The sequence below is a fragment of the Protomyctophum parallelum genome (genome assembly GCF_964188405.1).
Source record: "Protomyctophum parallelum genome assembly, chromosome: 3".
Taxonomy (NCBI): domain Eukaryota; kingdom Metazoa; phylum Chordata; class Actinopteri; order Myctophiformes; family Myctophidae; genus Protomyctophum; species Protomyctophum parallelum.
In genome coordinates this window covers 352,414-380,279 of record NC_139698.1, presented here as the reverse complement: position 1 = coordinate 380,279, position 27,866 = coordinate 352,414, and the positions used below count along the sequence as shown (strand labels likewise).

General features: G+C 42.0%; 2 protein-coding genes across 3 annotated transcripts; both read right to left on the bottom strand.

Moving 5' to 3' along the window:
* Positions 1–376: 376 nt before the first annotated feature.
* Positions 377–19,887, bottom strand: cct3 (chaperonin containing TCP1, subunit 3 (gamma)). Its single transcript, XM_083761601.1, has 14 exons — positions 19,794–19,887; positions 18,633–18,694; positions 16,380–16,430; positions 14,338–14,400; positions 13,867–13,963; positions 12,283–12,400; positions 10,624–10,810; positions 9,145–9,294; positions 8,387–8,519; positions 7,282–7,363; positions 5,934–6,114; positions 4,131–4,376; positions 2,653–2,784; positions 377–797 (listed from the first exon to the last, which is right to left on the bottom strand). Exons 1-14 carry the CDS (start codon positions 19,819–19,821, stop codon positions 702–704), a joined length of 1,626 nt encoding a protein of 541 aa, XP_083617727.1. The 5' UTR covers positions 19,822–19,887; the 3' UTR covers positions 377–701.
* A 2,364-nt stretch (positions 19,888–22,251) lies between these two features.
* LOC310855698 (uncharacterized protein) lies at positions 22,252–27,469 on the bottom strand. 2 transcript variants are annotated; one of them, XM_083760805.1, is made up of 5 exons: positions 27,251–27,469; positions 25,807–25,892; positions 25,710–25,776; positions 24,158–24,313; positions 22,252–23,411 (listed from the first exon to the last, which is right to left on the bottom strand). In XM_083760805.1, exons 1-5 carry the CDS (start codon positions 27,342–27,344, stop codon positions 23,362–23,364), a joined length of 453 nt encoding a protein of 150 aa, XP_083616931.1. In that variant the 5' UTR covers positions 27,345–27,469; the 3' UTR covers positions 22,252–23,361. The 2 variants fall into 2 exon arrangements, with proteins under 2 accessions (XP_083616931.1, XP_083616930.1); XM_083760804.1 differs by having other exon boundaries at positions 25,710–25,892.
* Between the last annotated feature and the right edge of the window lie 397 nt (positions 27,470–27,866).

The window sequence follows — 27,866 nt, the reverse complement described above, 5'->3', positions numbered from 1 at the left end:
GAAACAGTTGCAAAACATTCTAACATGAGAATGGACGATACGATACAGAATACCGATACCAGGGTCTATACATCTCATGTTGTTTATAGCTATACATCTGGTGTTGTGTTCATAGCTATCGAGCTTTATATCTGGTTTATAGCAGACTTCTAACTACAATGTGAACTTCCAGTTGGGTAACTCCAAAGCAAACTCCACAACTCCAACATTGTATTTACCTGCCAGTGTAATCCCCGTCCTTAACACTGTGTCGGATCGCTGGTTAGACTGGCATATTCACCGATATGACCAGATATGACAAGGGTCGATCCGATACTTCGGGACATCTCTATCTAGAACCAAACGAAGATTAGTAATAAAAAACAAACGGATAAAGTTGACGTGAACAAAGACTTTAATAGCAAACCAGAAATATTACAATAAGCAGAAGCAACAGTTCAGTAACAATGAGAGATTAATTATTACGGTAAAGACAGTTTAACTTTAACAGGTAGGATGCCTTAACGTTGACGTTCATTTCAACAACACGATGCAACACCTCATCATTTTCTTTAAACGCTTCCTACAAACAAACGCTTTCATGGTCTGACTACAGGTGTCCAGGTGTAGATGTTATATCGTTTCTACAGGTGTGAACAGGTGTAGATGTTATATCGTTTCTACAGGTGTGAACAGGGGTCAGATTTAGGGTCAGAATAATTCTACTCGGCTCCCATTCCTCCTCCAGTCTGCTCGTCTCCTCCTTTCTTCTTGTGTCCAGAGACGATGTCATCGATGCGAAGCAGCAAGATGGCCGTCTGAAAGAGATTAAACATGTCATCCCTGATGTCATATCGAGAGGAAAGTATAGATGTGATTTGAACGTTTATCTGGTCGTTTTGTTTTTTGCAGTTTGTCCTGAAAACAGTGTGAGCATGTTCTGGCATATTAATAATAACCACATTAATGAATTATTTGGGTCCAAATTAAATTAAATAGAGAAATGTGTTAATTTGTTTCTGTGAGTTGTTCACTCAGTTGACGGTTAAGGTAACAAGTAGTTGTCGAGGCTATTCTGTGGCACATATAGCGGTATGTTCATAGACATTGTAGTCATTTATCAGACACTCTTAATCCAGAACGATTTACAGTAAGCAAGACCACCACATGGTAATACATCACATACATAGAAAGTCATGAATCATTAGTAAGCCAATAACCTAACATCCATCTAACAATAGAATATCTATATAATGAAACTATGCGTATACACTATAGAGTGCTATGTCTACATAAAATGCTATCCAAGTTACATAAATTGAGCCTTTGCATACGCCTGCAAGGTCGTCAAGGCTAGGGCAAGTGCTACAGGCTAAGATGGAGTCTGAGGAGGTTTTCAGATTACGGTGGAAGATTGGGAGTGAGTCTGTAGTTCTGACTGTAATGGGAAGTTCATTCCATAGTTTAGATTGGGAGTGAGTCTGTAGTTCTAACTGCAATGGGAAGTTCATTCCATAGTTTAGATTGGGAGTGAGTCTGTAGTTCTGACTGCAATGGGAAGTTCATTCCATAGTTTAGATTGGGAGTGAGTCTGTAGTTCTGACTGCAATGGGAAGTTCATTCCATAGTTTAGATTGGGAGTGAGTCTGTAGTTCTGACTGCAATGGGAAGTTCATTCCATAGTTTAGATTGGGAGTGAGTCTGTAGTTCTCACTGCAATGGGAAGTTCATTCCATAGTTTAGATTGGGAGTGAGTCTGTAGTTCTCACTGCAATGGGAAGTTCATTCCATAATTTAGATTGGGAGTCTGTAGTTCTGACTGCAATGGGAAGTTCATTCCATAGTTCAGATTGGGAGTCTGTAGTTCTCACTGCAATGGCCCCTACACACTGTAGGAGTGTTAAAGTTGTCGGTGGGTGATCAGATCGTTATGTATTTCACACTGCAGTCTCAGTCTTTTTTTTTTTAAATCGACTGTCATTATATCCGTGTCGGCTTTCACACTAAACGATTGGTCGCCGACTAGGCATCACACACTGCAAGAGTTCACCCAGATGCGATCCAGACTGGATACATAATATACAGTAGACTACACCGTTTGTTTTTCATTACAATTCATTTTGACATAGTATGTGCAGGGTGCCATACAAGCGCGAGACCCGTGACCGACACTCTCTCTCTGCTACCATTTACCACACAGGACAGGGATTTACCCGAGGAATAAAGGTTCTATATATTTATTATTTTCATCTGATCATCTATCGATACAGTGCTCTCATTGGCTGTAAATACAGGAGGCGGTCGCAACACAGATGTTAAATGAATGCTTAAACATGTAGCTAGGTGTAATGTTAGAGACCACAGAAGACATGTAAATATGAAATAAATGCTTAAACATGTAGCTATAGTGTAATGTTAGAGACCACAGAAGTGAACCTTTCAAGCCTGTTTTCTCAACTCGCTGTTTCTCTGCCAGACATATTACTCTATAAGCCATATATCCAAAACTGGAGGGTCAAACTGAACAACAAATGCGTCCATTTGAAGCTACGATTCAAATGGACATATTAAGAAAACTTCAATGACTCAGAAACGGTCACAAATACATCAAACTAGAGGTAAAAACAGGTAATGAAAACACTGAGACAGACAGGCAGACAGACAGACAGGTACCTCCACAGCGGTCTTGTAGATCTGTGCTTTGACAGACAGAGGTTCCCAGATCCCCATCTGGGTCATGTCAGCCAGAGCTCCTGTCTCACCGTTCACCCCCCAAGAGGTGAAGCCTTCCTGGGTGTGTTTGGCCTGAAAACAGTGATATACAGTTAATAATATCTATATATCCATGTATAAAACCTGAAAACAGTGATATACACAGTTTATACTAATACAATATAGCCTGAAAACACAGTAATATACCCTGACACCTCTAGTGGCTTATTGCTGTAATAATATACACTTGGGACGTCGCAGGACAACAGCAGTAGCTGTGTGTGTGGGGTGAGTTTAGTGAACGATAAGGGGACGTCACAGGACAACAGCAGTAGCTGTGTGGGGTGAGTTTAGTGAACGATAAGGGGACGTCTCAGGACAACAGCAGTAGCTGTGTGTGTGTGTGTGGGGTGAGTTTAGTGAACGATAAGGGGACGTCTCAGGACAACAGCAGTAGCTGTGTGTGTGTGGGGTGAGTTTAGTGAACGATAAGGGGACGTCTCAGGACAACAGCAGTAGCTGTGTGTGTGTGGGGTGAGTTTAGTGAACGATAAGGGGACGTCTCAGGACAACAGCAGTAGCTGTGTGTGTGGGGTGAGTTTAGTGAATGATAAGGGGACGTCTCAGGACAACAGCAGTAGCTGTGTGTGTGTGTGGGGTGAGTTTAGTGAATGATAAGGGGACGTCTCAGGACAACAGCAGTAGCTGTGTGTGGTGAGTTTAGTGAACGATAAGGGGACGTCTCAGGACAACAGCAGTAGCTGTGTGTGTGTGGGGTGAGTTTAGTGAACGATAAGGGGACGTCTCAGGACAACAGCAGTAGCTGTGTGTGTGGGGTGAGTTTAGTGAATGATAAGGGGACGTCTCAGGACAACAGCAGTAGCTGTGTGTGGGGTGAGTTTAGTGAACGATAAGGGGACGTCTCAGGACAACAGCAGTAGCTGTGTGTGTGTGTGTGGGGTGAGTTTAGTGAACGATAAGGGGACGTCACAGGACAACAGCAGTAGCTGTGTGTGTGTGGGGTGAGTTTAGTGAACGATAAGGGGACGTCTCAGGACAACAGCAGTAGCTGTGTGTGTGTGGGGTGAGTTTAGTGAACGATAAGGGGACGTCTCAGGACAACAGCAGTAGATGTGTGTGGGGTGAGTTTAGTGAACGATAAGGGGACGTCTCAGGACAACAGCAGTAGATGTGTGTGGGGGGACCTCTAGGTATATTCCTAAGTATTATTAGAGTATAAGTACCCTCAGAGCAGTGAGTACTCGTATAGTACTAGGTATATTCATAAGTATTATTAGAGTATAAGTACCCTCAGAGCAGTGAGTACTCGTATAGTACTAGGTATATTCATAAGTATTATTAGAGTATAAGTACCCTCAGAGCAGTGAGTACTCGTATAGTACTAGGTATATTCATAAGTATTATTAGAGTATAAGTACCCTCAGAGCAGTGAGTACTCGTATAGTACTCGCTCCACAGTTCTGGATGAGCGTCCTGGGGATGACCTCCAGGGCGGTGGCCACGGCGCGGTACGGCCACTGGGCCACGCCCGTCAACGCCCGCGAGCGCTCCATGAGGCGTTTGGACACGCCCATCTCCACGGCTCCGCCCCCAGGAAGCAGGAAGGGCTCCAACAGGACGTTACGACACACCAGCATGGCATCCTGCAGGTTACGCTCCACTTCCTGTGTACACACACACACACACACACACACACACACACACACACACACACACACACACACACACACACACACACACACACACACACACACACACACACACACAGTCAGGGTCCATTTCAGGGTCCTGGTGCTCACCAAGGAAGCTCTTAGAAGGAAGTGAAGTGGTCACGTGACTGGGCTGCGCCATGACACTTTCATGGACACTTTCATGGGAGCCAAACTCACACAAGGACTGTATAAAGAGGACGGGAAGCGAAGACCGTAAGGGCGCCGCCATGTTGCTCACATGGTGCTCCATGGAAGGACAGGAACATGCACAGTGGGCTTTATGCAGCCAACACTTCCGCGTTCAGCTTCCTTGGTCTGCAACTGCGCATGTTTCTTTCCTTCCATGGAGCACCATGTGAGCAACATGGCGTCACCCGTACGGTCTTCGCTTCTTGTCCTCTTTAGACAGTCCTTGAACTCACACAGGAAGTGCAATGAATACATGGCAGTGAATGGAGCCGGCTGGACCAGCTCATAACAAACATTATACATGAACGATTGCGAGCTTTGTCATATAATTGGTTCAGGAATATGAAAGAAGACATAAGTGATATCACACGTTGTTTCCGAGTGGTTGTTTTTCGACTTAATAACTATTTATTTTTATTGAGGTATCTATAGAAGAGCACATAGTAAGTTTTCTGCCTGGGCTGCTCTCTGCTCTTTGAAAAAATAAATCACATTAAGTAGTATGCACATAAAAAAATAAGACAGCCTAAAATGATCACGAGTAAAATATAAATGCTTCCGTCGTACAGTCTGGAGCAACGGAAGCTCTGATCACGAGTAAAATATAAATGCTTCCGTCGTACAGTCTGGAGCAACGGAAGCTCTGATCACGAGTAAAATATAAATGCTTCCGTCATACAGTCGGGAGCAACGGAAGCTCTGATCACGAGTAAAATATAAATGCTTCCGTCATACAGTCGGGAGCAACGGAAGCTCTGATCACGAGTAAAATATAAATGCTTCCGTCGTACAGTCTGGAGCAACGGAAGCTCTGATCACGAGTAAAATATAAATGCTTCCGTCGTACAGTCTGGAGCAACGGAAGCTCTGATCATATAAATGCTTCCTTCGTACAGTCTGGAGCAACGGAAGCTCTGATCACGAGTAAAATATAAATGCTTCCGTCGTACAGTCTGGAGCAACGGAAGCTCTGATCATGAGTAAAATATAAATGCTTCCGTCGTACAGTCTGGAGCAACGGAAGCTCTGATCATGAGTAAAATATAAATGCTTCCGTCGTACAGTCTGGAGCAACGGAAGCTCTGATCATGAGTAAAATATAAATGCTTCCGTCATACAGTCTGGAGCAACGGAAGCTCTGATCATGAGTAAAATATAAATGCTTCCGTCGTACAGTCTGGAGCAACGGAAGCTCTTATCATGAGTAAAATATAAATGCTTCCGTCATACAGTCTGGAGCAACGGAAGCTCTGATCACGAGTAAAATATAAATGCTTCCGTCATAGTATGACGATGTTAAAGGTATAAATGGATCCTTACAGCCAGTATCTCCTTGCTGGCTCCTCTCAGTAGGATGGTACAGGCTTTCGGGTCCTTGCATTCGGTGACGAAGGTGAAATACTCGTCTCCGATCTTCTTCACCTCGAAGAGCCCCGCCCCCGTGCCCACGTCTTCCTCACGAAGCTCGTCTGTACGGCTGGCGATGCGCGCTCCACACGCCCTGAGACACGGAGAGAGACATGTAATCTATTTAAACACGTTAAGAACATAGAATGCAGAGAGACAGTGTAGCGTCTCAGTGAACTATAGGATCATAGAATGCAGAGACAATAAACTATAGGATCATAGAATGCAGAGAGACAGTAAACTATAGGATCATAGAATGCAGAGAGACAGTAAACTATAGTATCATAGAGTGCAGAGAGACAGTGTAGCGTCTCAGTAAACTATAGGATCATAGAATGCAGACACAGTAAACTATAGTATCATAGAATGCAGAGAGACAGTAAACTATAGGATCATAGAATGCAGAGAGACAGTAAACTATAGGATCATAGAATGCAGAGACAGTAAACTATAGGATCACAGAATGCAGAGAGACAGTGTAGTGTCTCAGTAAACTATAGGATCATAGAATGCAGAGAGACAGTAAACTATAGGATCATAGAATGCAGAGAGACAGTAAACTATAGGATCATAGAATGCAGAGAGACAGTAAACTATAGGATCATAGAATGCAGGGAGACCGTAAACTATAGGATCATAGAATGCAGAGAGACAGTAAACTATAGGATCATAGAATGCAGAGAGACAGTAAACTATAGGATCACAGAATGCAGAGAGACAGTAAACTATAGGATCATAGAATGCAGAGAGACAGTAAACTATAGCCTCATATAATGCAGAGAGACAGTAAACTATAGGATCACAGAATGCAGAGAGACAGTAAACTATAGGATCATAGAATGCAGAGAGACAGTAAACTATAGGATCATAGGATGCAGAGAGACAGTAAACTATAGGATCATAGAATGCAGAGAGACAGTAAACTATAGGATCATAGAATGCAGAGAGACAGTAAACTATAGGATCACAGAATGCAGAGAGACAGTAAACTATAGGATCATAGAATGCAGAGAGACAGTAAACTATAGGATCATAGAATGCAGAGACAGTAAACTATAGGATCATAGAATGCAGAGAGACAGTAAACTATAGGATCATAGAATGCAGAGAGACAGTAAACTATAGGATCATAGAATGCAGAGAGACAGTAAACTATAGGATAATAGAATGCAGAGAGACAGTAAACTATAGGATCATAGAATGCAGAGACAGTAAACTATAGGATCATAGAATGTGCGCGTGCGTGCGTGTGTGCATGTACCTGGCTATGCGGTTGTTGTCGGTCTTCCTCACACGGCGGATGGCTGTGATGTTAGCCTTCATGAGGTAGTGTTGAGCCAGGTCTGACAGACAGACAGACACAGAGAGACAGACGGAGAGACAGGCAGAGAGACAGACGGAGAGACAGACAGACAGACACAGATGGAGAGAGACAGTTAAAACAGGTTTGTCAGAATGGTAACGTTTGCCTTTGAAGTTCGAACCACAACCAGGGTCGTTCTATTAACCCATTTAGACCCGAGGACGATTCTACAAATGCCTTCTAAATCCTGACCCTCATTATTCTACATCAGTCGTTCTCAAACATTTTCATGTCAAGGAACCCCAAGATTATCTGTAATTGGCTGCTGACATTATCCCTTACATATAGGAGGTGAATTATCTCCCTACAACGACCACCTAGCCAGACATTATCCCTTACATAAAGGAGGTGAATTATCTCCCTACAACGACCACCTAGCCAGACATTATCCCTTACATAAAGGAGGTGAATTATCTCCTACAACGACCACCTATAGCCAGACATTATCCCTTACATAAAGGAGGTGAATTATCTCCTACAACGACCACCTAGCCAGACATTATCCCTTACATAAAGGAGGTGAATTATCTCCCTACAACGACCACCTAGCCAGACATTATCCCTTACATAAAGGAGGTGAATTATCTCCTACAACGACCACCTATAGCCAGACATTATCCCTTACATAAAGGAGGTGAATTATCTCCTACAACGACCACCTATAGCCAGACATTATCCCTTACATAAAGGAGGTGAATTATCTCCCTACAACGACCAGCTAGCCAGACATTATCCCTTACATAAAGGAGGTGAATTATCTCCCTACAACGACCACCTAGCCAGACATTATCCCTTACATAAAGGAGGTGAATTATCTCCCTACAACGACCAGCTAGCCAGACATTATCCCTTACATAAAGGAGGTGAATTATCTCCCTACAACGACCAGCTAGCCAGACATTATCCCTTACATAAAGGAGGTGAATTATCTTCCTACAACGACCAGCTAGCCAGACATTATCCCTTACATAAAGGTACATTAGACAGACAGACATATTCGTACCAGAGATGCCCTTCTCAGTGAAGATCAGGTCAGGTTTCAGTCTAATGATTTCTTCACACATGTTCTGGATAAATTCTTCCTCCATCTGAAGAATCCTCGCAAAGTCTTCCTCCTTGGTGATCTCAATGTCCGTCTACACCCCACACACACACACACACACACACACACACACACAATTAGTGGGACACAGCTTTTGAAAGCCACACACAGTTAGGTTAGTTAGGTTCTTAATGAAGAGCAATGCGATCCGGTGCAGAATGCAAAGGGAAAGAACGATGTATGCGTGTGTATATATTTATCAGATCTATAAGTACCTGGCTCTCTCCTTTCTTGTACTCCAGAGAACAGTCCAACAGGATGATTCTATATTTATCAGATCTATAAGTACCTGGCTCTCTCCTTTCTTGTACTCCAGAGAACAGTCCAACAGGATGATTGTATATTTATCAGATCTATAAGTACCTGGCTCTCTCCTTTCTTGTACTCCAGAGAACAGTCCAACAGGATGATTCTATATTTATCAGATCTATAAGTACCTGGCTCTCTCCTTTCTTGTACTCCAGAGAACAGTCCAACAGGATGATTGTATATTTATCAGATCTATAAGTACCTGGCTCTCTCCTTTCTTGTACTCCAGAGAACAGTCCAACAGGATGATTCTATATTTATCAGATCTATAAGTACCTGGCTCTCTCCTTTCTTGTACTCCAGAGAACAGTCCAACAGGATGATTGTATATTTATCAGATCTATAAGTACCTGGCTCTCTCCTTTCTTGTACTCCAGAGAACAGTCCAACAGGATGATTCGAGGGTCTTTGATGAGGCGTCTCATCCTGGCGTGAGTCACATCCTTATTGACCATGACTCCCTTTAGGACCATGGAGTCCTCTATGATTCCCCCTGGAACCTGGTAGAGAGACACCCACAGACAGAGAGAGAGAGAGAGAGAGAGAGAGAGAGAGAGAGAGAGAGACATTAATGGAGTCTTCTATGATTCCCCCTGGAACCTGGTAGAGAGACACCCACAGACAGAGAGAGAGAGAGAGATTAATGGAGTCTTCTATGATTCCCCCTGGAACCTGGTAGAGAGACACCCACAGAGAGAGAGAGAGAGATTAATGGAGTCTATGATTCCCCCTGGAACCTGGTAGAGAGACACCCACAGAGAGAGAGAGAGAGAGAGAGAGATTAATGGAGTCTTCTATGATTCCCCCTGGAACCTGGTAGAGAGACACCCACAGAGAGAGAGAGAGAGAGAGAGAGATTAATGGAGTCTTCTATGAGTCCCCCTGGAACCTGGTAGAGAGACACCCGCAGAGAGAGAGAGAGAGAGAGAGATTAATGGAGTCTTCTATGATTCCCCCTGGAACCAAGGACTGTCTAAAGAGGACAAGACGCGAAGACCGTAAGGGCGCCACCATGTTGCTCACATGGTGCTCCATGGAAGGAAAGAAACATGCACAGTTGAGACCAAGGAAGCTGAAGGAGGAAGTGTTGGCTGCATAAAGCCCACTGCGCATGTTCCTGTCCTTCCATGGAGCACCATGTGAGCAACATGGCGGCGCCCTTACGGTCTTCGCGTCTTGTCCTCTTTAGACAGTCCTTGCCTGGAACCTGGTAGAGAGACACCCACAGAGAGAGAGAGAGAGAGAGAGATTAATGGAGTCTTCTATGATTCCCCCTGGAACCTGGTAGAGACACACCCACAGAGAGAGAAAGAGAGAGAGAGATTAATGTAGTCTTCTATGAGTCCCCCTGGAACCTGGTAGAGAGACACCCACAGAGAGAGAGAGAGAGAGATTAATGTAGTCTTCTATGAGTCCCCCTGGAACCTGGTAGAGAGACACCCACAGAGAGAGAAAGAGAGAGAGAGATTAATGTAGTCTTCTATGAGTCCCCCTGGAACCTGGTAGAGAGACACCCACAGAGAGAGAAAGAGAGAGAGAGATTAATGTAGTCTTCTATGAGTCCCCCTGGAACCTGGTAGAGAGACACCCGCAGAGAGAGAGAGAGAGAGATTAATGGAGTCTTCTATGATTCCCCCTGGAACCTGGTAGAGAGACACCCACAGACAGAGAGAGAGAGAGAGAGAGATTAATGGAGTCTTCTATGATTCCCCCTGGAACCTGGTAGAGAGACACCCACAGAGAGAGAGAGCGTACCTTCTCCACCTTGGCGTAACATTGATGTTGATCTCCTTGGTAGAGAGACACCCACAGAGAGAGAGAGAGCGTACCTTCTCCACCTTGGCGTAACACTTGATGTTGATCTCCTTGCGTCCGTTCTCCTCCATCTCCACCGTCTTCACGGCGTCCAGAGCGATGTTACACATCAGCGTAGACCAGCGGCTCAGAGCCTTGGTGTTGATGGCCGAGTTAATGATCTGGAGCATCATGGCTCTGTCGTTGATGTCTACTGGAGTACTGTAACATTATGATAATTAATATGTTAATGATCTGGAGCATCATGTCTACTGGAGTACTGTAACATTAAATATGATTATTAATATGTTAATGATCTGTCGTTGATGTCTACTGGAGTACTGTAACATTATGATATGATAATTAATATGTTAATGATCTGTCGTTGATGTCTACTGGAGTACTGTAACATTATGATATGGTAATTAATATGTTAATGATCTGTCGTTGATGTCTACTGGAGTACTGTACATTAAATATGATAATTAATATGTTAATGATCTGTCGTTGATGTCTACTGGAGTACTGTAACATTATGATATGATAATTAATATGTTAATGATCTGTCGTTGATGTCTACTGGAGTACTGTAACATTATGATATGATAATTAATATGTTAATGATCTGGAGCATCATGTCTACTGGAGTACTGTACATTATGATATGATAATTAATATGTTAATGATCTGGAGCATCATGTCTACTGGAGTACTGTACATTAAATATGATAATTAATATGTTAATGATCTGGAGCGGGGGTGGGCAACTTTGACGATGGAGAGGGCCATTATATTTCCATACTCACTCCCTAGGGCCATGTATTTCTGTTGTAGCAAAAATAGACGATCTACAAGCTCAAAACGCGTCGCAATGTGACACGTTTTGAGCTTGTAGATGGGCTATTTTTTGCTATATTCGAATTGAAATCTTGAATTATTTTTTTTGCAATTTTTGAATTGGAATCCTGAAAATTGTGGAATTGTGAACAGCTGAAACCATCAGTATTCTGACATTAACCTGAGGGCCACATTAACACTATCAGCACGTAGGACGCCTGAGAACGTCATAGGATAGAGTAGAGTAGAGTTCTAAGGACGTCTGAGGACGTCCTAGCGACATCCCAGCGATGCGGGGCGAGATATTAATATTCAGAATTTTTCCTATTTATTTTTTTGGCATTTCGCTTTTCGCTTGCCGTATGCTAACGCTCAGTGCAACTATTAGCTTATTATTGACTCCCACGTTAGCGAGACGGAAAGAATGACTCGTAGCTCCTAATCCAGGGCGCTCTCCGTGGTGATGAATAGAGCGATATGCTGGCGCTTATTTTCTGCTCCTCATCCGTCTCTCCCGCAAAATATGAACGCTTTTTGGAGCGTAAAACAATATATTAAGATGATCGGGGATGTTGAGGTCACTTTGTAAAGTCAACTTTTTTAGGAAAGTGTTTCCGGTTCATGGCTTTCAAAGTAAAAGCGATCAGACACCTCCGGTATTCTATAGCCTATATTTTGAAGGCAGTCGGCGTACTCAATGTGTAAAGTGAAGGTGCATGTGGCCCCCGGTTAATTAAATATGATAATGATCTGTAGCATCATGGCTCTATCTAGAGCCTGACGATGTATTGGTGTGTGTGTGTGTGTGTGTGTGTGTGTGTGTGTGTGTGTGTGTGTGTGTGTGTGTGTGTGTGTACCTGACTTCCTTCAGCATCTCCAACATGTCATCCAGAGCCTGTCTGTAAGCACTGATGATCACTGTGGGATGCATCTGTTGTTCCAGGAACTGCTCTGCTACAGACAGCATCTCTCCAGCTGAAATATATACATATATACACATTATACTACAATATATACTATAATATATACTACACATCACTGTGGGATGCATCTGTTGTTCCAGGAACTGCTCTGCTACAGACAGCATCTCTCCAGCTGAAATATATACATATATACACATTATATTACAATATATACTATAATATATACTACACATCACTGTGGGATGCATCTGTTGTTCCAGGAACTGCTCTGCTACTAACTGACAGCTGAAATATATATACACATTATACTACAATATATACTGTATATCAGGGGATCTACCAGTAGATCACACAGGCTGTGCAGGTAGACCACATGACATGCCCCCAAAATATAATTTAAATTATTTAACCCATTCTGACCTGAGATCAGATTCATGCGAGGTTTCCACTGGACACACACTGGTCTGATTAACCCGTTCTGACCTGAGATCAGATTCTAAAAATGTCAGTCGTTCTTCGATTTAAAAAAAAATAGCAGACCTACAAGCTCGTATCGAGCTCGATATGAGCTTGTTGATCTGCTATTTTTCAATAGGTAAAGTATAACATGATGCCAACACCAAAATGGGTTCCCGTTCAGAATGGGTTAAAAACAATTTTTGGCATCTGCCACTTGAATTAAGGTGACTTCACTTGATTAATAGACATCAAAAAGGGAAGCTCAAAACCCAAAATGCAACACTTGAAAACTTACTGTTTAAGTGTTTCGTAGTTTCGCACAAACATTAGTATTACAAAGTTATACAAAAACATTTCCGCCCTCTATTTCCCATTCCAAGAGTGTGTCCAAGAGAAAAGAAAACGGCTAAAATGACCTCAGACAGATAGATTTATCGCCGAAATAAATGATTCAACACTATTTTAATATTTCTGTTGTTGCTGCGCAGCAGTTGAGGAGAACGCAACTATGCATTCCTTTAAGCAACACAACTTCTGCAGCTGCATCCATATGTTTAGAATTTGCATCAATGATCAAATCCCAATAATAAAAAATAAACTTTATTTTGTAAACAACGAAACTGAAGGAGCAGCGGCGCTATCGGCTAGCCGCTAGTCCCAACTCTCAAGTGTCTGCAGCCTGTCACGAGCCCCGTAAGGAACTGATACGGGACGCACGTTGTTCCGTATTTTAATGTCGGGTCGGGGAATAAATATAGTATGAATAACGGCGGGATTTATTTGACAACGATCTGTCCTGCTTTCTTCACGAGAAGAGAAGAGCGCTCACCGCTCAGAACAGAGCAGACCTGTGGCTGTCAGTTCACTTTACGGCATGTGTAGATGAGATGTGAACCTGGGTCTGGGAAGCTCAGAATTAATATATAATTGACTCGTTACTGACCCAGTCTGATCATCATATAGGTAGGTAATTAACATATATAATTGACTCGTTAACTGACCCAGTATGATCATCATATAGGTAGGTAATTAACATATATAATTGACTCGTTAACTGACCCAGTATGATCACAGAAGTGGTTCCGTCTCCAACCTCCTCATCTTGAGTTCTGCTGATCTCGATCATCGACTTAGCTGCTGGATGCTGGACCTGAATCTACACACACACACACACACACACACACACACCGAGACACCACACACACAGAAACGCACACAAAATCAGTCACATTTTAGTCACGTAGACTACATTTACAGTCGAACAAAAAGGTATTTTGGCGGGCCTCGATGCAGTCGTAATTCACACATGCTGAAAATAGCCGATCTACGCGCTTTGCGACGCGTTGTGAGCTTGTAGATCTGCTATTTTCAGCAAGTAACCGAGTGTAAAACGACTTGTCTTTTATACTGGTCCTCGTGTCCACTACTATTCCTTTATATTTAGTCTTAGTTTTAGTCGACGAAATGTGTGTGTGTGCATGTGTGTGTGTGTGTGTGTGCATGTGTGTGTGTGTGTGCGTGCGTGCGTACCTCTCTCAGGATGGCGTTTCCATCGTTAGTCATAACGATGCCTCCCATCGGGTCCAGTAACATCTGGGAGGAATAAAAACATGATTGGTCCGTCCATCTACCATCCATCCATCCATCTACCCTTCATCCATCTACCCTTCATCCATCCATCCATCCATCCATCCATCTACCATCCATCCATCCATCCATCCATCTACCATCCATCTACCATCCATCCATCCATCCATCTACCCTTCATCCATCCATCCATTCATCCATCCATCCATCCATCCATCTACCCTTCATCCATCCATCCATTCATCCATCCATCCATCCATCTACCCTTCATCCATCTACCCTTCATCCATCCATCCATCCATCCATCTACCCTTCATCCATCCATCCATCCATCCATCTACCATCCATCCATCCATCCATCCATCCATCCATCCATCCATTAGTCATAACGATGCCTCCCATCGGGTCCAGTAACATCTGGGAGGAATAAAAACATGATTGGTCCGTCCGTACCCTTCCATCCATCCATCCATCCATCCATCCATCCATCCATCTACCCTTCTACCCTTCCATCCATCTACCCTTCATCCATCCATCCATCCATCACATTGGTGTAAATTGGTGTAAATCTTCCACAATTAGCCCTTCTCTACGAATCCTCAGTGGGGAGGAGGCTCCACTTCCTCTTTATATTTTAATATTTACTCATGACAGATCTTCCGTTGCTCCAGACTGGATGATGAAAGCATTCAACGGTCTGGTAATGCCAGACTAGCAGCGAGGAGACAGGGCAAGATGTCCTTCTCCCCCACAGAGAGAGATGCATGTTGAATGACGGGATTTCTCCATTTCAGTAACAAGAGCACAACCAGGCCTGCAGTATGCACTGGACACATGTCTTCTAAATCTAGTCAACCAGGCCTGCAGTAGGCTATGCACTGGACACATGTCTTCTAAATCTAGTCTACCAGGCCTGCAGTAGGCTATGCACTGGACACATGTCTTCTAAATCTAGTCTACCAGGCCTGCAGTAGGCTATGCACTGGACACATGTCTTCTAAATCTAGTCTACCAGGCCTGCAGTAGGCTATGCACTGGACACATGTCTTCTAAATCTAGTCTACCAGGCCTGCAGTAGGCTATGCACTGGACACATGTCTTCTAAATCTAGTCTACCAGGCCTGCAGTAGGCTATGCACTGGACACATGTCTTCTAGATCTAGTCAACCAGGCCTGCAGTAGGCTATGCACTGGACACATGTCTTCTAAATCTAGTCTACCAGGCCTGCAGTAGGCTATGCACTGGACACATGTCTTCTAAATCTAGTCAACCAGGCCTGCAGTAGGCTATGCACTGGACACATGTCTTCTAAATCTAGTCTACCAGGCCTGCAGTAGGCTATGCACTGGACACATGTCTTCTAGATCTAGTCAACCAGGCCTGCAGTAGGCTATGCACTGGACACATGTCTTCTAAATCTAGTCTACCAGGCCTGCAGTAGGCTATGCACTGGACACATGTCTTCTAAATCTAGTCAACCAGGCCTGCAGTAGGCTATGCACTGGACACATGTCTTCTAAATCTAGTCTACCAGGCCTGCAGTAGGCTATGCACTGGACACATGTCTTCTAAATCTAGTCAACCAGGCCTGCAGTAGGCTATGCACTGGACACATGTCTTCTAAATCTAGTCAACCAGGCCTGCAGTAGGCTATGCACTGGACACATGTCTTCTAGATCTAGTCTACCAGGCCTGCAGTAGGCTATGCACTGGACACATGTCTTCTAAATCTAGTCAACCAGGTCTGCAGTAGGCTATGCACTGGACACATGTCTTCTAAATCTAGTCTACCTGGCCTGCAGTAGGCTATGCACTGGACACATGTCTTCTAAATCTAGTCTACCAGGCCTGCAGTAGGCTATGCACTGGACACATGTCTTCTAGATCTAGTCTACCAGGCCTGCAGTAGGCTATGCACTGGACAACATGTGCATGACATTTTTTCAATTAACTACAAAACATTTAAAAAAAAATTGCAGCTCACCTTCATCATAGCTCTGGGTCCCAGGCACGTCCTGATGACATCAGCGATGGTCTGCAAGAGAAACAACTCATGATGAAAAACTGCAGATCTATAAGCTCACAGCGCCACACAGACACGACGTGGGGTGAGCTTGTAGATCTTATCACGGTCCGTCAGAAAGATGTTTATTAATTTCCTTAAAAATGTATATTTTGGAGTTATGAGGTTTCTTCCGGACAGCAGATATAATTAATTTCCGTAGCGTAAAGAGATGTTTCCACTTAGTATTATCATAGTTATTCAAAGGGTTAGGGTTAGTTAGTGTATGCAATTAATGCATTCAAAAGAGCCAAATAAATGTTTTATGGACCCATAATAGTGATCATTATTAATTAGTTAAGTTTTGCCGGCATTACATCTCCATCAAATAAAAAAATATATATAATCCAAACTCTTCTGTCAATTGCAAACGAACGGTATCATGAATGAACTCTTCAAGCCTGACACTTGTCAGAAATAAAATCAACCACGGTTGATTTGATTGATCATAAAGTTAATGTGACTGTGAGACTGTGCGTATGGGAAAAAATATAAACTTCACAGATTATAGATCACTTGGAATTATAACAATCTGTTGAGTATTGCCTGAATAATGCCACTAGTGAAATCCCATTTTTTATCGACATGCGATGCCGAAATCCCACATAGTTAAATTACCTCATAGTCATGCTGCATGCGCTGTTGGTCGATGGTTGAAAGTAAACCATAATAAGTCAACTTTAAGAAGAGATCTGCAGTCATTGTGCTGCAGACAGTGCAGAGTGCATGAGAGCAGCTCCGCTTGCTAATTGAGTTGACATTTGCGCAACTTCACTGCATGGCATTACAGTAATTAGTTATTTGCCAGCACCTGCTCCAATATAGGCCTAAATCAAACTTTATTTATATAGCACATTTAAAACAATAAAAGCTGACCAAAGTGCTGTAGGCCTACAGGCTGAAACAAGTGGAGCATCACCATCGGCGCACAAAAAAAAAACATAATTAAAAGAAAGAACACAGGCAAATAGTATAGGCTACATAATTACAATAATACGATCGGGTGCAATTAAATGCCAAAGAGAAAAGGTGTTTTGGTCTGGGTCTGTAGGAGCTTCTCTGCTGCATGGGAGTTCACAGTGATGGAACAGGTCAGTCTTCAGACAAGAAAAGAAAAAAAGATATCGCTGGCAACGGCAAAATCAATTCTCCGCATCGCCAAAATAAATCTATAGGCCTAGTTTCATTCGTGCCATTATACTCAGCATATATGCACAACGCAGCGCATGAGATTGCAGATCTTTGAATTTTCGGTGCGCGCACTGAGCAATGGCGCATCGATAAAAGTTGGGATTTTATAGTGGCATAATTCAGGCAATACTCAACAGATTGTTATAATTACAAGTGATCTATAATCTGTGACGTTTATATCTTTAATTTGGGTGTAAGTAATGTTTTTATATGACTTATCAAACATGGTAGCCTATATTTAATGTCCACTGAGCTGTGGTGCGCTTGCCTACACTCTCAGTTAGGGATTTTCCCAGCGGTCATTTTCACTCTTGTGTAGCCTACAACCTTTATTCAAATAGGGTATTTAAAAATGCAACCACACTTTAGATTTATTTTCCCTGGCTCCTGGGACTGCAGCTGCACTTGTTCAGTTGACTTCCTTGTCGTTAACACGGGGAAAGAGGAGGCGTTGCGAGGTGCTGCGAGGCGCAAGCATGGCTCGCGGACCAAATGGGGCCGTCTCGCGGACCAAAAGCGGCCGCTTTTTTTTAATGACTATTCGATTCAAAATTTAAAAATCGATTCCCGTGCATATCGATTGAACGTCGATTAATCGATTTTTTTGGGTCAGCCCTAGTATATAGTAGTACAAGATTTTAGTTGTTTTTTAGATTAATCTGCATCGGTTCAATTCATCAATCAGACCGATTAATTAATCGGTCTGATTAATCTGTCATTAAAGATAAACCAGCTGGGTACCAGCTTGAACAGATCTACAAGCTCACAATATTAAATATAACTATTATTCAAGTTAAATCTGACTTGCCTATTAAAGCCTGCAGTGCAGGTATTTTTCAGAATAGACGACAATTATTATAATTTTTCAATACAGAATAAGATCATATCGATATCGGCCAAAATGTCTCTTCGGCACATCCCTACTTAATAGTATTATGGTAGTAGTGTATGTATATATATATATATATATATATATAGTTGTACCTTGGCAGCAGAGATGTTTCCAGTCTGAACTTTACGTCCAGACTCTCTCTTCATATTCTGACCTGGAAAACAAACAAACAACTTTAAACAATCTGCAAGATCACAAACAGATCTACAAGCTCACAGACAGATCTACAAGCTCACAAACAGATCTACAAGCTCACAAACAGATCTACAAGCTCAGACAACATATCTACAAGCTCACAAACAAATCTACAAGCTCAGACAACATATCTACACGATCACAAACAGATCTACAAGCTCACAGACAGATCTACAAGCTCACAAACAGATCTACAAGCTCACAAACAGATCTACAAGCTCAGACAACATATCTACAAGATCACAAACAGATCTACAAGCTCACAAACAACCTACATAACCACAGGCGTGTTCAGAAATAGCGCACCGGAGCGCACTCGCCTATTATTTGCATTGCACAGAGCACAATTCCCAAACGCACACCACATAATGATAACACACCACAGACAACCACCTTAAACAAGCTATTCTAAATAATAACACCACAAACAAACTCACAAACACCACAGACAGAAAATTGCATTGTATGTAGTCATAGCACGTCATAGTACATATGTATAGCATAGTAGTATAGATGTATAGTTTATATGTATAGTTTCATTATATAGATATTCCACAGTTACTTTCTTAGCTTACGCATGTTTCATGATAAATGTTTTTATGTGATGGATTCCCATGCTTTTTTGTTCTTGCTTAATGTAAGTCGCTCTGGATTAAGAGCGTCTGCTAAATGTCTACATTGTAAATTGTAAATTGTACTACTACTACTAATAATAAAAATAATAGACAGAATGTAGAATGTTCAGGAACATTCTAAGCTGACCGTTTTGTCTGTCAGGCTAAAGCTAAAGCTAACCGGCTTAACCTGCGCACACAGCCACTCTAAACGTGCTAAGCTAACATGCCAACACTTAAATAGTGAAGCTTCATAGCACGTTAGCTTAGCTTAGCTTGGCGTGTCATGCTGGTGACAGAGCAGGGTCTATAATGTAGCTTTATAGCATGTTAGCATCGCCGTCCAGAGCCATACAGTGACACAGGGAGTGTTCAGAATGTCACAAAGTTAATATAATGAATAGTTTATAGTATTTATAACATTAATAATGATATTAAACTCACTCAACACGAGGACTGGTCTGCCCATCATCTTTAATCTGCAGCTCGAGCGTTTCTCCACGAGACGAAATGCACAATGCAACACTGGAAGAGGAAGTGCTGCGTCACCGCGCGGGGCCGAACACACCGCGGGGCCAATCAGCGGAGAGAGCGCCGCGGACCGACAGCCGCCCCGAGCCAATCAGCGAGAGGGATATCATTCACCGCGCGGCGCTCGCGTCCGGTCTAAGCCCCGCCCACTGCATCACACGCTCACACGCCTAGCTTGTTCCGTATCCGCTCCAGACCGGATGTTCAACCTGCACAGAGAAAGGGTCCCGGTCTGGCCAATGAGCGCAGAGGATGCTCTGTCACGTCACGTGACATAAAGGGTGTGGTTTTATATAGACGCTATTTCTATATAAGGTAAGAATTATGATCTACATGCGTTACATTTCTTTATTGTTATGATATTTTGTGAGTTTGTAGATCAGCTGTTTTGTTGTTGCTATTTTTGTTATTATAATGTTTTTGATAAAGAGATTCTGACCAAAGTATTTGAGGATTCTATAAGAAAATAGTAGCTCTGTTCCATAGCCTTATAGAAGGCTATGGAACAGAGCTAAGAAAATAGCTGATCTATAAGCAGCCAGCCAGCCAGTCAGTTAGCCAGTCAGTCAGTTAGCCAGTTAGTCAGTCAGTTAGCCAGTCAGTCAGTCAGTCAGTCAGTCAGACAGACAGACAGACAGACAGACAGACAGACAGACAGACAGACAGTCAGTCAGTCAGACAGACAGACAGACAGACAGACAGACAGACAGACAAAAGGCTGCTTTAGTGCCTGGCCTAATGCATTTTATCAGCCTGCAGTATTGACTTTGTCCACTTGAGGGCGAGAAAGATCATGGGATAAGAGCAAAAGCACTCAGATAGTGATCAATGCATTTAACTCCATATACTGTACCTGTTTGATTGATTGATTTTATTTCATAATATTTCACAGTATGCAGAATGGCTACATTTCAAACGAAAACACAAGTCGATACAAAAACTCAGTGTTACTGTGGACGACACCATGATAAAGCATTACACTGGTTTACAGCACGGTCCACCATGTTAAATTCATCACAACATTTATTCTATGAGAAACAGGAAATCATGTGGAGGGGGGGGGGGGGTTATTGTTTATTTTTTGTTTATTGTTGGGGGGTGGGTTGGAGAACGGGGTGGGGGTGGGGCTCAGACTTTATTTGCGGGGCCAGTTTTGAGAGTGGTTTTGAAGGAGTCTAGGGACTCACATTTCTTAATGACTGTTGGTAGGGCGTTCCACATTTTTGGTGGCATAGGAGCTAAATTAATTTAGTCCCTTGATTGCTGTCGGTCAGAAAATAAAATTACTTTTCAGGGGAGAAAAAATGAGAACGTAGAAAACACAATGATAAAAGTTCAACAGCCCAAGAGTTTAAAAACACAATGATAAAAGTTCAACAGCCCAAGAGTTTAAAAACACAATGATACAAGTTTAACTACAGGGTTTAAAAACAAATGCATAAAAATAACAAAGACAAAACAGTTTTAAGGACATGTCACACCAATGCAACTCCTTTTAAGGACATGTCACACCAATGCAACTCCTTTTAAGGACATGTCACACCAATGCAACTCCTTTTAAGGACATGTCACACCAATGCAACTCCTTGTAACTAAACAGTTTTAACCCATTCTGAACGGGCACCCATTTTGGTGTCAGCATCATGTTATGCTTTAGCTATTTAAAAATAGCAGATCTACAAGCTCATATCGCGCCACCGAGTGGCGCGATACGAGCTTGTAGGTCTGCTATTTTTGAAAAATCGAAGAGCGACTGACATTTTTAGAATCTGATCTCAGGTCAGAATGGGTTCATCAGACCAGTGTGTGTCCTCGTATGAATCTGATCTCAGGTCAGAATGGGTTAAGGTAAACCTAAACAACACCGCTGCAACACCAGTTGCGAGGAGTTGCATTTGGTGTGGTTTGGGCTATAAAGTAACAATATGACATCAATATAAGGCTATAAATTAAAATGCTTTGTTAAAAATGTAAAACAAATCCTTTGAAAATAGCCGATCTACACGCTCACAACTTGTCTATAGATCTGCTGTTTTCAAATGTAGCTATATGAAGTGGTTTTGTAAAAAAATAACCAAATCTACTAAAGTATCTAAAGTTAGCAAATGATTATAGTGGAGTAAAAACAATGTTTGTACAAGTAGGAACATTGGAAATATTCACAATAATATAACCCATTCTGACCTGAGATCAGATTAAAAAAATGTCTATAACATCCTGACAGTTTCATTATTAACCCATTCTGACCTGAGATCAGATTAAAAAAATGTCAGTCGTTCTTCGATTTTTCAAAAATAGCAGACCTACAAGCTCGTATCGCGCCACTTGGTGGCGCGATATGAGCTTGTAGATCTGCTATTTTTCAATAGCTAAAGCATAACATGATGCCAACACCAAAATGGGTGCCCGGTCAGAATGGGATAATAGAGTACCGAAGTCTGACGTCAAATTCGCTAGAGGGCGCTAAGTCCACGGGTTCATGTACTTTTTAATCTGCATTGTAATCTCCATAGCGGGATCTTAGATCTCCTCGTATAAGAACTGTATTTTATTTGTATCATATTAATCCCCATAGGGGGATCTTAGAAGAAATGTGTTTGAAAAATAAATAAATCATCCCGGCCGTTTCACTCATATGGATAAGAATCAACTGACTGAGAGAAAACGCTAATGTCACATCAGGACTTTAGAACCAGGGGATGAGCGAGTGATGTCAGGAGTTCGTCGCAGTCCCTCCCCCTTTCAGAACAATGAGTGGCCCAGGAAATGAATCCCAATGCATTTTTCCCATAGGCATTTCAAAACGTATTTATTTAAAGACCTTTTAAGCGTCGTACGAAGCCAACTCTTGTCGTGACAAAACATGACAACACACACAATTTCTCGGGCCAAACAAAGAATTAGAAAGTAGAAAAAAACGGCAGTTTACAACTTTATTTGTTGTTTTTCTTCTTTGTAATTATTTGTTTGGTCCAAAATATTGTGTGTGTTGTCATGATTTGTCATGACAAGAGTTGGCTTCGTACGACGCTTAAATGGTCTTTAAATAAATACGTTTTGAAATGCCTATGGGAAAAATGCATTGGGATTCATTTCCTGGGCCACTCGTTGTTCTGAAAGGGGGACTGCGGCGCCCTATACTCCAGGTAAGTAACTTGAGTAAATGTACTTTTGTACTTGTTTGTTTGTTAATTTCCACTGCACTCCACTTCTTCATATATATTATATATTTATGTTCAATAGAAACTAGACTTCTATAAGAGAATAAAGATCTTCAATAGAAACTAGACTTCTTTAAATAAAGGATAATGAAACTCATAAAGACTAAACACACAACATCAAATGTCCCTGTAACAATAACCCCTGAGAATCAATACAGTACAGCCCTGTGTGTGTGTGTGTGTGTGTGTGCGTGTGTGTGTGTGTGTGTGTGTGTGTGTGTGCGTGTGCGTGTGCGTGTGCGCGTGTCAGGGGTCATAGGTCAACCATGGGCTCTCTCTCCTGTCTCAGGATCGACTCCTCCGTCCAGCTCTGGAAGACAAGATTATTATTATTATTATTATTATTAAGCTTGTACACTAGATAAGCCAAAGAACCCTAACAGTGGAATATCTATATCATGAAACTATGTGTATATATATATACTATAGAGTGCTATGATTACATAAAATGCTATCTAAGGTCGCCAGAAAGCTTTACTGCGATTAAAACTTGATTTGGATTTTGGTGCAGGTGGGAATGCAATCGCATCAAATAAAGGAAATGAAGAAAGCGTTGTGGTGGATGAATGAGGAGTAAAGTTGGAGACAGAGAAGGGATATTTTATGCAGCATAGACGTGATCGAATGAGGAAGCCCTCATCGAAATATGGTCAGATGAGCACATTAATCAATTGCGCAAGGAAACGCATAAAAACACTGCAGTGTACAGAGTAGTCTGTCTGTCTGTCTGTCTGTGCGTGAACATGGAGGGCTGTCACTGTGTGCGGGGATCCAAGTGCTGGAGACTTATTTCATCTTGTTAAATAAATACTGCAAAATTAAACACATGCTTAAGCATGATCTATAAACTGTATAGCTAACATGGCATATGCATAGTAGCATACTAATATGATATATGATGATCGGATAGCCTAATCTATAAGAGTACAGATTGTAAACTAATTAAGGATAATTTTGCGCTCCCGTCTCCATGTGCCTCTCGATCGGCCATGTGCCCAAAAGAACAGTCAGTACACACACACACACACACACACACACACACACCCTAACCCGTACCCATACTGTCTTCATCTTGTTGTCGATGGCTGCTAGGTTGTTGTTGTGGGCGGAGCCCATGTGACACCGCAGCCAATCCTGAGCCAGCGTGTCCGTTCATCCGTCCAATAGCAGCAGGGGGCGGGGCTGGAAGCGGAGCCATGCCGGTATCCATGGCTGTAGAAAAAACACAGAAAGCAGCGATCTCATTGGTTCCTCGAAGTGTCAGTCAGAAAGCAGCGATCTGCCCAGGCCGTAGCGTAACGGTCTGGGCACCGGACTGGTGATCCAGTCGCGGTGTGCCGCGGGTTCGACTCCCGGACCCGACACGGCCTTTACCGCATGTCATCCCCCCATCTCTCTCCCGTTTCCTGTCAGCCTACTTTCTATCCCTTAAAAAAAATCAATAAAGGCGTAAGCCGCAAAAAAATATCTTAAAAAAAAAAAAAAAGAAAGCAGCGATCTCATTGGTTTAAGGTCCAGTGCCATAATTATTTAAAGACGTTTGTCGTGACAAATCATGACAACAAACACAATTTTTTGGCGCCGAAAGAAGAAAAAAACGGCAAGTTACAACACTTTTTTTGTGGTTTTTCTTCTTTGTAATTATTTGTTTGGTCCAAAATATTGTGTTTGTTGTCATGATTTGTCACGACACGACAACTGGCAGTTGGCTTTGTCCGCGGCGTAACCGTCTTTAAATAAATACCTTTTGAAATGTCTATGGGACAAATGCATTGGGAATCATTTCCTGGGCCTGGCGTCGTCATGAAAGGGGGCGGGACTGCGACGCTCTATATCAATAGAGCGTCGCAGTCCCTCCCCCTTTCAGAACAACGAGTGGCCCAGGAAATGAATCGCAATGCATTTGTCCCATAGGCATTTCGTGCTTTATTTATTTAAAGACCTTTTAAGCGTCGTACTAAGCCAACTCTTGTCGTGACATATCATGACAACACACACAATATTTCGGGCCAAACAAAGAATTAGAAAGTAGAAAAAACGGCAGGTTACAACACTTTTTTTGTTGTTTTTCTTCTTTGTAATTATTTGTTTGGTCCAAAATATTGTGTGTGTTGTCATGATTTGTCACGACAAGAGTTGGCTTCGTACGACGCTTAAAAGGTCTTTAAATAAATAATTTAAGAAATGCTTATGGGACAAATGCATTGCGATTCATTTCCTGGGCCACTCGTCATGAAAGGGGGCGGGACTGCGACGCTCTATAGCATATATGTCAAACTCAAGGCCCGGGGGCCAAATCAGGCCCGTGAATGAATTATCTTTGGCCCGGGATGATATTCAATTAGTATTAGAACTGGCCCTCTGGTATATTGCACGGACCACCATAATACTACAAGTCCTGCTTTGTGAGGATCATAGAACAGTTTAATAATAATGCATTTTCAGTTTTAAATGCATTTACATTTTTGCTGTTTGCCTGGGACGTCCTCCTGAGCGCGGTGCCCGTGTGTTGAAACAGAGTCCGGCCCTCGACTTCTACCAATCTATTTATTTTGGCCCACCGTGTATTTGAGTTTGACATCCCTGCTCTATACTGTACAACTCTCACCAACGGATGGCTGTGATTGGTGGGTAATGTAGACGTTCTGATAGGAGGACTGTGGGTAGACGGAGCCCATTGGCTGCTCGTTAGCAGGAGGGATGCCGATTGGCTGGTCGTGAGCAGGAGGGATGCCGATTGGCTGGTTCCAGAAGACCACGCCCACACCGCTGGACGCTGCCGACGAAACATCTGGAGGGGGGGAAAGTACCGCATTAGTTATGCAAATATTATGTAAATTAAGCTTATTTAAAGACTTAATGAAACGGATATTTAAATGTACGCAAATTAAGTTGCATAAAAAATAGATGGCATGAACTCTATATTCAGTTTTTATACTGTTTTTTTAATCTGGCTATTTTATGATATGAATCCCTCTAGTTTTTAGGATTGATTGAATCCAGATTGTTTTATCTCATTCTTGGAGTCTATGGCTCTATGCCACTGCTGGAGCCCGGCTCAAGGACCCCCAGTTTGTTATGCATTAGTCTGCGGACCCCCATTTAATGGCATTTATATCTCTGGGACCGCCAAATTATATTGTAAAATCAATGAACTCATAAGGGTCCATTTGGTTCCAAACTATCATTTAGCTGAGGACCCCCTGGAACTCCCTCAAGGACCCCTGGGGGTCCCCGGACCCAACTTTGGGAACCACTGATCTATGCTGTCTTTTAACTAGGAAACATTATTATTTTATGAATCTGCTCTTTTTTGAGGCTTTCTTACAAGTTGTAAAAACAAATAAAGCAATCTTGAGTCTTGAATCAATCAATCACTGTCAATCAATCACTGTCAATCAAACATTAAGTAAATACATAAATAATAAATAATAAATAATAAATAATAAATAATAAATAAATAAATCTGAATCCCCCCCACCCCCCCCCCCCATTTTCCCTCACTGTATATTGTATCTTTTCCCTTTTTTGCTTCCCATATGATGAATTCCTGTTCTGTACTTTAGCTACATAGAAATGTCTATTTGTATGTCTCTAAATGGGTGTATGTCTTTAAATGTTTTGATGAATTGAACAAGGTGGACCCTGTTGTAAACAAGTGTAATGCTTAATTGGGTCGTCCACTCACAGTTGACAGTCTTTGTATTGAGTTTGTGCTTAAAATGTACTGTAAATTCTACAAACTGTTAATAAATATTTCAATCAATCAATCAATCAAGTGTCAGAGCCTAAATGAGATCTTAGATGAGTGTAGTACTTAGTAGAATTGTTGTTAATTTATATTTATAAATATTATAATATTCATAAACTCACCTCATATCTGTTCTTACTGTTCATTATTATTATTATTATTATTATTATTATTATTATTTGTAGTAATAGACGTAATAGTAGTAGTAACAGTATTAGTAGTAGGCTGGCTATCATTATGTTGTTATAATGATAATAATGAATATTCATGAAGTTTAAACTTACCATATCTATTCTTACTGTTTATTATTATTATTATTATTGTTATTTGTAGTAATAGACGTAATAGTAGTATTATGTTATTATAATAATAATAAATATTCATAAGTTTAAACTCACCATATGTATTCTTCCTCAGTTTACGGAAGGGACAGTTTTCTCTGATCCTTAAGAAACAGGTTCCATATTTCCTCCTGGCGGGAATGGCGGCCATGGTTTTAATTAAACTATAATAAATATTATTAATAATAAAATACTTTTAATAAGTTTTAATGAGATAAAAACACCTGTTTTCGTCTCGTCCGTCTGCGTTTGTTCACTGTCCTCCCTCCTCTCATCCCACAGTCCAGAGGGACGGGCTGAGGTGTGATTGGACAGCTTGTCGTCAGGGGAAGACGTCGCTCACGCCGTTCGGGTTGTCATGGTAACCAACCAGCCAATCCCAGCGCAGAGCGTCCGTCCGTCCTTCCTAGCACTGGGATAAATAGTTTTGTTTTTGTCCTCCGACAGATAAACCAGTCTGGCTGGCTGAACCAGATGGGTGACGTCACAATGACATATGCAGTGATGGAAAAAAAGTACTCACAATACAGAAACACCCTGTTGGGTAAAAAAGGTACTAAAGTATTATAATAATTATAATATAAAAGTACTAAAGTATTATAATATAATATAGAAGTACTACATTTTTATAATAATGACTTGTGCAAGCAGAGCGTGCAAGTAGGCTACTAGT

Bases quoted from the DNA above. Each gene is read 5' to 3' on its own strand.
- cct3 (XM_083761601.1), bottom strand. From the start codon at position 19,821: ATGATGGGCAGACCAGTCCTCGTGTTGA. The intron at 10,811-12,282 runs GTACACACACAC...ATAATGTTACAG, and splicing joins GAGATGCTGAAGGAAGTCAG to TACTCCAGTAGACATCAACG. The intron at 6,115-7,281 runs GTACATGCACAC...TCCGTGTCTCAG, and splicing joins GACAACAACCGCATAGCCAG to GGCGTGTGGAGCGCGCATCG.
- LOC310855698 (XM_083760804.1), bottom strand. From the start codon at position 27,344: ATGGCCGCCATTCCCGCCAGGAGGAAATATGGAACCTGTTTCTTAAGG. The intron at 25,893-27,250 runs GTGAGTTTAAAC...CCCCCCCTCCAG, and splicing joins ACTGAGGAAGAATACATATG to ATGTTTCGTCGGCAGCGTCC. The intron at 23,412-24,157 runs GTACGGGTTAGG...CTTGTCTTCCAG, and splicing joins ACAAGATGAAGACAGTATGG to AGCTGGACGGAGGAGTCGAT.